The 11,912-nt window shown below is 42.3% G+C and overlaps 1 protein-coding gene across 19 annotated transcripts in view; it reads right to left on the bottom strand.

Annotated features, from left to right (window-relative positions):
- Positions 1 to 11,912, bottom strand: part of MAST4 (microtubule associated serine/threonine kinase family member 4) — a 568,735-nt gene that overhangs the window by 6,600 nt on the left and 550,223 nt on the right. For all 19 annotated transcript variants that reach the window (XM_045494932.1, XM_045494941.1, XM_045494949.1 and 16 more), the window contains 3 exons: positions 11,577 to 11,699; positions 2,281 to 2,417; positions 147 to 328 (listed from right to left, as the gene is read on the bottom strand). In XM_045494932.1, coding sequence (XP_045350888.1) covers positions 147 to 328; positions 2,281 to 2,417; positions 11,577 to 11,699 — 442 coding nt within the window. The remainder of the gene's footprint in view (positions 1 to 146; positions 329 to 2,280; positions 2,418 to 11,576; positions 11,700 to 11,912) is intronic.

The raw sequence follows: 11,912 nt of genomic DNA, 5'->3' as shown, positions 1-11,912 counted from the left end.
CTAAATAGACGTATCTTATGACTATCCTTTCACTTATACCTTCTTTCATTACGCTGGAATAAGCCTCCCATCTCTCAGGAGCTCAGATAGTGACTCTGACCTCCTCCCACCTCTCCCCTACTGTCTGGGCCAGGAGACTCACTCACCTGATGGGAAGTCAGGGGTGGAGCGATAGCTGGGCGTGGGGGACCGGGGAGACAAGCTGTGCGTTGGGGAGCCTGGGAGGCTCTCCCCTGATGACAGGGACCGGTTCAAACAGGAGAAGCTTCGGCTGGTGTGGAGTAAAGGAGAAGGCTGCTTGGCTAGTTTTTTAAAAAGGGATCTCCTCCTAGAGCGGAAACAAAAACAAAGGAATCAGATTCTACATAGAGGGCCCCTCTGTCTCCCCACAATGTGGGTGTGCTCAGTTTCACACCTCTGTGCCAGCACAGCAACACGGTGTCAGACCCCACACTAAGGTGTAGGTTCCCACCCCCATATTAAAAACCTTATGACTCAGAAAAGAAGGGTCTTTGCTAATGTACAACGGAAGCTCTCTTAATTCCGAATACTTTAAGAAGAAGCGACAAAATAGGAAGAATAGAAAACACAGGAAATATATATTCATTTATTTATCTGTCAGGGTTATGAGGAGGGTGTTTTGTACCCACAGCTGTTTGCTGTGCTTATTCCACTGTGGGCTCTTGAATATTCCTAATGACCATGTAGGCGGTACATTTACATAGAAAAAGCGACAAAGGTGAACTGAAGCTTATCATATCAGCAGGGCACCACACACTATATAGCTGCAGCAGAAGCAAATGAGTATTTAGTGCTCAACAAGCATATCTTAAAGGGGGGGGAAAAAAAAGCTTCTGATGACTTAGAAGTACACATGGCTGTAGAGAGCTCTTTCACCTTTAAGGTCAGGCAAGCCTCACCCCCCGCCAGTGAGCTTAAGCAAAGGTTTACATGCTGCTACACCCCTTTGAAACAGTGTGTTCTGTTTAACTTAAAGCACAATCAAAATCTAAAGCACACTTTAAGAAAAGTGTATGAATCAGTCATTAATACAAAAGACCGCATCTCAGAATTCGTGTGTGTGTTTTATTTGAGTTTAATAAATGCAATAAATGTACTTGGGTTAAACAATGAAATCATTTTATCAAGTTCCTAATGACAGACAGCAACTCCCCTGCTCAGCCCTTGGCCCACTCCCCAGAGAAACCGCTTTCTACTCCTTTAGCTACTTCTCCTATTTGTCTGCATATTGCTAAGTAATCTCGTTAAGTTTTCGTTTTTCAATTTTAGAAACGATCTACTGATTTCCTAGGACACAAGATGAGAGTTAGGCTCTTACACAACCCCCTTCCACCTTCTGACCAAATACACTTCCCCCTTTTCTACGCCTCCCTCTAGAGCTAAAACAAAACTCACTTAGAAAAGAGGCGGAGCTTTTCTTTTATATTCTAAACACTGTTCACAGCCAGGCGATGAGAAGCATCATTCCATTTCCTTTCTTGCAGGACTTTGTCTTTCCTGGAGTGAATAAGCACCCCTTTTTCATTTGCTTCTTTCTCCACATTTCTGTCATCAAAACCCCTCTTACTACAATCAGACACATTAGATCCAAGCGGGCCAAACGGGGATGCTGCTGTGGAGTCACATGGGGAGCCCATCCAGACAGGTGCCTGGCAAGAAATGTCCCCACCAGAAACACACACACACACACATCTTGCCGGCGTCTGCAGAGAGTACAAAAGGACTCACAGCACCTCCCAGGTCGCGAATGTGTAAGCCAGTTACATCGGCAGTCAGTAAAACAAAAACCTTTATTTTTAAGCTTATGTGGATGCTTTTTAGATATAGTTATTTTAGAGTATCTGGCATTTAAAAAAATAGCAATTGTTAAAAAAAAAAAAAAAAAGCAATCGTTTGTTCTCAGATAATGTAAAAGCCATTACTGAGTGTACATTTAATGCTAAAAACTGCCTGAAGGTCTGGGGCCTCACATTCAACTCACCTGAAATCCAACAAACAGCAAAGCACTGGTCATGGTACTCATACAGGAAAAAAAAAAAAAAAATGCAATCTGAATTCTTCTGCGATCTAACTCTGGAAATCTTTTCACTGTGAAAAATGCTGTTGTGAATGTGAACTTTAACGTATTAATATTTGAACCACAGCACCAAATTTCTCACAGAAAAATGAGTCTTTCCCATATATAATTGTTTAAATTAAGGAGTAACTTCGTCCAACACGGGCATATTAAAACCCCACAAAAATCCTGCTTTAACTAACCTTTCTAGACTTTCTTTCTTCTTCGATTTCTTGCTCCGCCTCACCATCCGGCTCTTACAGCTGTTTCTCCTGGCCGGTCCCGTTTTGATGGACGTGTTTTCAAATGGGGTGGTAGTGATTGAGACCTTATTTCCACTCTATAAAAAAAAATGGGGTGCTATTAAAGGGAAAATCTGGGAGCACACAGGATCAGAAGTGGGAAAGCACGTTCAAAAACAAATAAAGATACGTAAGGACATACATACAAGAGCCTTCCAGGTCTAAATAGCCTTTTAAGCAGTGGCACCCTGACAGAACACGAAGGCAAAATGTCCGGTTTCTTTGAGAGGGCAGGCTCTGGACTCCACAGATGTGAGTTCAACCCAAGTTCTATGCATGCCCTGAGCAGGTTGCTTCTCCTCTCTGTGCCTCAAACACGTGCACTATCCAGCAGCAGAATCACACCTATCTCACAGGGGCTCGTGTGTGCATTACCCGGGATGGAGTTTGTAAAGCCTGCAGCACCAAGTATGACACAGGCAAAGGACTCTATAAACAACAGTGATCTTCATCCATTTGTAGTAAGTATAAATGAGCCCAGGGGCTGTCTGTTGTTGGTTGATTTATTTTTCTTTTTTCTCCTTTTTGTGTTTTTCCTTTGACCTACAAATCATAGACCAGCAAAGCTGAATGAGACTTTTATTTTATTTATTTATTAAAAAAAATTTTTTTTTCAACGTTTATTTATTTTTGGGACAGAGAGAGACAGAGCATGAACGGGGGAGGGGCAGAGAGAGAGAGAGGGAGACACAGAATCGGAAACAGGCTCCAGGCTCTGAGCCATCAGCCCAGAGCCCGACGCGGGGCTCGAACTCCCGGACCGCGAGATCGTGACCTGGCCGAAGTCGGACGCTCAACCGACTGCGCCACCCAGGCGCCCCGAGACTTTTATTTTTAATTATTTTAAAAGATTCCTTTGCTGGCACCATGGAACCTGTCAGCTTGCAGAGCTGGGGAGTTTACGCCAGCGAGTACAAAACAGCCTTTCTTTAACCAGGTCATGTATGGGGAGGTAACTCCTGGTAGACTTCTGGGACTTTCACTCAGTGCTGGGACAGGGCTTGCCGGGCAGGCCCTGGGGGTCGACAGAAGAGTGGAGTCAGAAGCTAGGCTGAGGGGCGCCCTGGGCAGATGGTAGAAATGATCCCCTTTGCTGCAGCATTAATGACTTCTTCTTGAATTTCTTAATAACCAGGGGAAAAACATGTCCTTTCAAAGTCACAGATGGCCCCGATTACCTCAAAAAGATAAGAAATACAAGGAGCAGGGTCTTTTCAAAGTTCTATGCCCAAAAAACGCCTAGCAATTCAGCTGTAAGTGGTACTAAGAGATGGGGAGTTAAGCACGGTGGGGGCAGGGACCAAACCAATGGGGATTGATTGTTTTAATGTTAACATCTACCCCCACCACCAGCTCCCGCTGCTCCAATTTGGGAAGTGATACGTGCCATTATAAGAAGAAATTGTAAAGTATAAGTAAAAATAAAAATCATTGAGAAACTTATTGCCAGCTAACACTGGTAATACTTCAGTATATTTCCTAATCTTTTTTCAGGCATGTATGAATTACGCATGCACACAGACATACGTTGTCAACAACTTTAATCTTAATTAATCTAATATTTAGTTTTATGTTGTTTTTCCATTTCTCATTATAGAACTTGAAAAACCTTCCCCACATCACTGAATAGTCATTAAGAACATAATTTTGGGGGCATCAGGGTGGCTCAGTTGGTTAAGCATCCAACCTTGGCTCAGGTCATGTTCTCATAGTTTGTGGGTTCAAGGCCCATGCAGGGCTCTGTGCTGACAGATCGGAGCATGGAGCCTGCTTCAGGTTTTGTGTTTCCCTCTCTCCCCAACCCCCTCCCCCCCACCATTAGTGCTCTCTCTCTCTCTCTCAAAAACATTAAAAAGTTTTAAAAAACTTAATTTTTATTTGCTGTATAATATTCCATGAGATGGGTGAATCAAAATTCAACTATTTTCCTACTGCTATTATTTCCTACGTTTCAGTTCTTTTTTTTTTTTTTTTTTTTTTTTTTTAAATTTTTTTTTTTTTTTCAATGTTTATTTATTTTTGGGACAGAGAGAGACAGAGCATGAACGGGGTAGGGGCAGAGAGAGAGGGAGACACAGAATCGGAAACAGGCTCCAGGCTCTGAGCCATCAGCCCAGAGCCTGACGCGGGGCTCGAACTCCCGGACCGCGAGATCGTGACCTGGCTGAAGTCGGACGCTTAACCGACTGCGCCACCCAGGCGCCCCAGTTTCAGTTCTTTTAAGACTTGCTATAAATATCATCCTCCATAAATCATTGTCCTAGTCTCTGTCATTTCCCTTAGATTACATATGTGAATCAAAGGGTCTATCTAAACTTTTTAATTTTTTTTATTTTAGAGAGAGAAAGTGCATGAAAGGGAAAGAGGGGCGGTGTGGGCGGGGAGAGGGAGAGAAAGACAGAAAGAAAGAGAGACAGTGAGAGACAGAGAGAGACAGAGAATTCCAAGCAGGCTCCACACCCAGTGCAGAACCTAATGTAGGGTTCAATCCCATGACCCTGGGATCATGATCTGAGCTGCTATCAAGAGTTGGACGCTCAACGGACTGAGCCATCCAGGTGCCCTAAACCTCTTAAAGACTCCTAGTATATACTAATACACTATTTTCCAGAAAGTTTATGTCAATACATACTTTTGCTGGCAGCACATAAAGACTTTTCTTACCACAGGTTTGTCAGAACTGAGTATTAATGTTAAACACATTACCAATTTTATACGAATAAATTGCAACGAGTTTTAATCTTCATTCTTCGACATTGTCTCATTTATTTTGGTTATTCCTATTTTTTTTAGGAAATGACCTGTTCATGTCTTACATCCACTTTCGTGTCAGTAAGTTTAGTATTTTATGAATGATTTTAGAGGTTTTTTTTCGTGTGTGTGTATTTAAGAACATGTAATCTCACACCTAATGTCGTAATTGTAAAAAAAAAAAAAAATAATAATAAGATTTGAACTGGAACAAGAGAAAAAAAATATTCTGCAAGAACAAACCGTACGTTCTATATGCAAATGCCAAAAGTTCGAAAATAAACCCTTATCTGACAAAGATTGATTCTATTTCTTGTTTAAACAGAACATTCAGCTTACAAGCATGAAAGGCCTATGAACGGAGGTTGTATGGAAGGAGATCTTCTCTGCACAAATTGAGGGAGGCCATACTACAATTTCAGTTTCTCCTATATGCCTTCAGTGAATGAAAAAGTAACAAATATGGCTGGAGTCCATCTTTCACTACAATTCTTTCAATCCTTTTCCACATTCATACGCAGGGTAGACACAGACAGCCATCATATGTCCACTGGGGCCGTCCCACTGTGCACGTCACTGAGCCTGAATCCAATTCCACCCTTTCTAGAGTAATTCACCACTGGTTTTTCTATCTTTATCTGTAAGAGGCTAACATGACCTGATCGTCCTCCACCTTTCCTGCCCCTGGCAGAGTAGATGGCTTAGACTTAACGGGTGGTGGCAAAGGAACCAGGCTCTGGACAATATAGGGAATGATCGATGCATCAGACTGTCAAGAAGAAATGGAAGACATATAAAAATAGCATAAACGTTGTAGGAAATAAAAATAAATGATGAACAAATCTCATCAGAAAAGTTACAGCCAGAGTTTTTAAATCAGAGCACATCACTGCGTTCTGTACAAATGTTCCCTTCCCCTATTAAAAACCAAACCCAGTTTTCTCTTTCTTGTTTCTATATATGGCAGAGGACAGTTTGCTTGACCTATACACTCAGAAAACTTCCCTAAGGAGGAACTACAGACACTCAAGATGCAGAGTGCAAATATTTCACTGGGAGCATTAATGATCATGCAAATGGTAAACAACTTAAAACACAACTTAATCCACAATAGGGTGAGAATCGTAAAGCCTGCCAGCTGGTGGATCCATCGGCTACAGGGAGGGCTGCCTGAACTCAGTGCAATGTGTCTTACTGGGTCAATTTATCCTCAATACATTCTTCTGAAGGAGCGAACTCTTGTAAGAGAAATTCTGTGGCACTTGTTTAAAAAAACAACAACAAAAAATGGTGCCGGCGGATTGTTAAATGTTCAATTTGTTCACTTTTACTGTAAACTGTTGGTATAACTGTGCACGGCGCGAGGGAAATTATTTTAAGCTGGCTGAACTGAATACAATGGCAGGCTAACCATCTCTTCCCCTCAGTCTGGCTCCAGGTTAACTTCTCAGTTGGCCTTGGATAGACTATTTTTACATTCCTTTCTCTGCGACATGCACATGGGGAATGTCACGCTTTCTGCAGGCCTAGGTCTTTGCTGTGACTCACGTCCTCCACAATCCAGCCCCAGCCAGCCTGCACACTCCATCCCATATACAAACCCAGGCTCCAGTCACTCGATTTGTGTACCTCAAGCACTCTGAGCTTTCTTGGCCTTGCATTTGCACACACCCTCTTTGTTCTGCTGAGCCCACCCTGCACTCTCTTCCCATACACTAACTCTCCACCCATCCTTCACAGCCCTGAACAGATAACCCCTATTTCATCCCCCCTGGAAAGCCATCTCTCCTTCAGAATGTGGGCTAGATTTACAGTCGGCTCCTTATGTTTAACACTTTGTAGACTTGGTTTCGCCACTGGTTTTCCACATACTCTGGTGGACTCATGCCAAGCACGGGCTCCAAAGCCACACTGTGGGGTGCAAATCCTCTTTTCTGCTCCTTCCTAGAGGGTAGCCTTGGGCTGCTTTGTGAAATTTCTGCTGCTTTCATTTCTTCATCCGTAAAATGGGAACAATGTTGTTTACAGGACCTGCTTCACAGCAAGTGAGGATTATAGGGGTTCAGCTACATAAAGCACTATTACCTAATATTCTTATGTGTTGTCTCTTGTGCGACTGACCCTTCAGTATCTAACACAATGCTCTGCACGTTTTTAGGACTTGGCAAATATGTAAGGATGGTCATAACGACACTATTTGATGGCCTCCATTTTCACATCTAAAGGCTCCCCAGAGTTCATAGAAAGGAAATTCTTGAAGCAGGGACTAATGAAGTTTTAGGGCTGCTTTTATGTGCTGGGTATTTAAACTAATACTATCCCCAAAAAGCAATCTGGTTTACTTGAGTTTCCCAGATTAGAGAGGTTAAGCCGGGCATGTTATCATGTGCGTCAATACGGACTCCATCCATCGCTGCAGTGAGTGCACAGAGATTTCACTGCTCTTACAAAGTTCTTTTAGAAAGCTACCCAAAAGCAGAAAGGAGGGGATCACCTCCTTGCGGCAGGACCAGTGTGAGGCAAAGCTGAAGGAGCACGCGGGAAGGGATTCTCAGAGCCAATGGGGAAGTGAACTGGAGAAACACATTGATTCTGTAATTCCATAGATCTATGATGAGAAGTGACTTTGGACAAGCTTCCCTGTGGATATGAGTTAGTGCTCCCATAGCAGGTCTGCTTGGAAGGTGTGAGAGTAAACGAGACCACATGTGAAGACGTCAAATGTGGAAAATGCTTACTCCGTTTGCAATCTGAAAGATATTGTACTGCATACGAACTTCTAAACAGATATATAGCAGCCTCAAGCGATGGCTCTTCCACCTTTTTCCTAAGGTGCCATGACATTTCACGAAGTAGTTCGCAAGTATAGAACATGAAATCAAGAGGGGTGCTTGGGTGGCTCAGTCGGTTGAGCGTCTGACTTCAGCTCAGGTCATGATCTCAGTTTGTAGTTTGAGCCCAATGTTGGGCTCTGTGCTGACAGCTCAGAGCCTGGAGCCTGCTTCGGATTCTGTGTCTTCCTCACTCTCTCTCTGCCCCTGCCCCGCTTGTGTGCTCATGCTTGCTCGCCCTCTCTCAAAAATAAATAAACATTAAAAAAAAACAACAACAAAAAAAAACAACATCAAGTAAACAGTACCCGAGAATACCAAAATATAGCCACTACCCTGATGTTCCATGAGTGTTGTCACGAGGACGCCCAGTGTTGATCCTACTCCCTTTACACGCTGTCCAAGAACCGCTGTTTAAATTTGGAAGAAAGCTGCATGATTACACAGTTCACTGGAAAGATAATTAAATCCCTCATATCCTTTTTGTTTCATTACATTGGTCGCTCCTCTCGAGTGCTTCCTTTATGAAGCAGAGGCAGGACCCTCTGCTTGGCTCTGCGACAGAGCAGGCCATGGCTCCAGAGGATGCCAAGGCTCTCCAATACGGCTTGTTTACACAGTTTCAGAGACACACTGACTACATCCAGGAATCAAGGTGCTCCCTAACCAGAGGAGGACAAAACTGTATCAATGGGATTGAATTTGGCTAAGACACTTTGCCAGACACCTTCAGGAGAAATATACATTCAAATTTCACAGAAGCAGGCTTTAAAATCCACGATCATATCTAACACTCCATAAAATAAATTATGGAAATAACCAAATGTCTCAGCAAGATAAACAAATGCCTATTTTCTAAAGATATATACACTTCAGTTTATTATTTCTTCTTCTGATTTTGTGAGCAGACCCAGGAAGCGATAGGAGGATAGGTTGTGGATGAAGCGACGTTGCATGTAACATAATACTGTTACAAAGAAGGTAGAGAGCCAAGCTGATGTTACCAATGAAAATCCCTTGACCTTCTTTTAAATGCTAATGCAAAGACTGGAAAAAGCTCTAGCAGGATGAATAACAACTAAGAAAACCTCACTGTAATACACAGACTTATTATCCAAAAGAAAGGGTGAGCTCCTAGAACAGATCAAGGAGCATTTCAGAGACAAACAACACTTCTGTCTGCCTACTTCGGAGGAGCCTAACCTACTTCGGAGGAGCCTAAGGCATGTGTATTGGATATGAAGACAGAGGGAGGGAAAAATCCAAAACAACCTTCCTGGACTCTTACTCACAAAAGGTCAAGGGGCACCTGGGTGGTTCAGTCAGTTAAGCATCCGACTCTTGGTTTCGATTCAGGTCATCAACTCACGGTCTGTAGGTTCAAGCCCTGTGTGAGGCTCCATGCTGTCAGCACAGGATTCTCTCTCCCTCTCTCTCTGGCCCTCCCCAGACCTCATGCTCTCTCAGAATAAGTGAATAAACTTAAAACAACAACAACAACAACAACAACAACAAAGGGGTCTATCTGTGAGCCAGCAATGGGGCACCCCTGGACCATAGGAGCAGGTACTGTGAGAGAATCTGCTGGTCAGACTCATGAGTCTTTATATCCCGTCCAGAATTTAGTCTTGCAAAGCCCGAAGTCCTATCAGGCGACTTTCACAGACAAGGGATCCCAATGCCCTACCTCCCATTTCTTGGATTCTTACTATGAGAGAGTTGTTGCATACCAGGTGGACAAAGAATATTACCAGGGACAGATGGTGATCTAAACTGAAAACCTCAGGTTGTACCCACGGTGTCAACTCTTTCTGTTCAATAGCCATACTTGAAAGTATAGACTAAACCCAGCCCTTTCAAGCTGACTGACAAACTGAACGGCCTACATATTAAGACATGAGTCAAAACCAACAAAAGTAGAAGTGGAGTATTTGACCCCCTTCATGGTAACTTTTGGAAAGAAAGCAAAAGAGGACCCCGGCATTCACCTTAATTCCACGAACATTTATTGCGTACCCACCTGTATATCCCGGGTATTGGGTAAATGCTGGAACTACATGGGAAGATGTCCCCTGCATCATCAACCGGTAGGTATGAATGACAGCAAAGTCAGGCGCCACCCCCTACAGACTTTGGTTTTGAGCCCAAGACCAAAATTTAATTAATAATGTGAATTAATCAGTGGCAATAACTTTCCTACAACCTGCTACTTCACAATGGACCTCTGAATATGCCTGCTATTACTACTCTCAGAACCTAAGCCAACCCTACTCTTTTGAAGAATACGCTCATATTAGCTTGGGGAACGACAGAAAAGGAGAAAAGACATTTAACTGCACTTATTTTTGGAAGGCTTAGCACACCCACTTCTTTGTAGTGCCTTCTAAATTTCTAATTTTCTTTCCTGTTTCAATTCAATGAAATTTCTCTGTGATGTCTCTCCCCACTCATAGAATATTCTCTCCAAAAGTATAACATTCCTCCCTCTGCGACAGTCCTAAGTTAAACTTCATCTGCTTCCATACATCTCCTATATCTCCCATATTTCTCAAAGGCAAGGACTATACCTTCATTCCTGTGTTACTAATATGTACTATGGCACTGGGCTCAGTGCGAGTGCTCTGAAAAGAGTCTGAACGTACATTATCTAAATGGCAGGTACATATTTATGTTCTGTCTCTCCACAGACTGTAGTTTATCTGAAACCATGGCTCACACCTCTCTGTATACAACTCCCTTACAGCCCCTTTCAGTGCCCAAAAAGCAAGAAATCACCCATAAATCTGCTGATTTGTAAAATAATCTTACAACTAGAGACTCTATTTCTGATCACTGACTTCTTTTTCTGAACACATTTAAAATCAAGTACAAATTCGTCTTTGTTTTTACAAGAGCCATATTTGGAGCTATAACTTTATATTCTACCGTCAGCAGGTGACACAGCAAATAAGAGAACTGAAGGATCAGTGTAGATTTTCTCTCTCCACTCACATTCATGCTTCTTGTGATCTTAACTCCATGGGCTTTACTCAGCTTACATTCAAAACAGAAAATGTTCTACGTTCAAAATCATTTGTGTGAGGGCCTAATGATTACTAGAACCCCTTCCTCCATTGCTACTTACTTCTATCATCTACAGTGTATGTGTATATATTTCCATTTCTATTTTTCAAAGGAAACCCAACTCTCAAACTGAACCTTCAAATCTGACCTCATTTTCATACCACTTCATCTTCCATGGTACCGGAATAAAACTTGCTGAATGGCCCTGAAGAAAACCATCCTAAGGATAGGTGACTTCCCAACAGCTTTTACTATGTAAGGCTCATAAAGTGAAAAAGAACTCTTGTTATTCGTAATTTAGAATAAGAAGTTAAATTCAGAAGTGATTGTGCAGATAGAAGGCCATGTTTTTTCATGATATATAGAACAAGCAAATTCATATTATCTGTTTCTTCACCTTTTATCAGACTTTAAACCACTGAATACTTCCTCAGTAATAAGACTGTTTATGCATGCATCATAGAGAATTCTAGAACTTAAGGAGAGAACTCTTGGTACCAGTTCTTTCTGATGACCTTTACTTGTGTGACATGGGCATAAAAAAGATAATACCTTTAGCAAAAGCTCTATAACTTCCGTGTGGACAAGTCCATGCACTGGTTCTCCATTGATGTGTGTGATCAGATCCCCAGCCTTCAGTCCTGCTTGGCATGCTGGACTTCCTTCTTCAACATTCTGAAGTCCAAGAAAAGAGTATAGATTGATCAGCCAACAAATGGCAACCTTAACATCTACTGTTTCTTCTGGGACAATATTCTGGGTGAATTAGCAAATGATCCTAAGCTTCTAAGAGGAAATCAATAAGGCATGGTTATTATTCCTTTTCTGACAGCATCCTAAAATAGGACACTTACTTACAAAATTTCAGGTGAGTGGGAAAGGTAGTTA

This window comes from Leopardus geoffroyi, chromosome A1, assembly GCF_018350155.1.
Source record: "Leopardus geoffroyi isolate Oge1 chromosome A1, O.geoffroyi_Oge1_pat1.0, whole genome shotgun sequence".
Taxonomy (NCBI): Eukaryota; Metazoa; Chordata; class Mammalia; order Carnivora; family Felidae; genus Leopardus; species Leopardus geoffroyi.
This window is presented reverse-complemented; position numbering and strand designations above follow the sequence as displayed.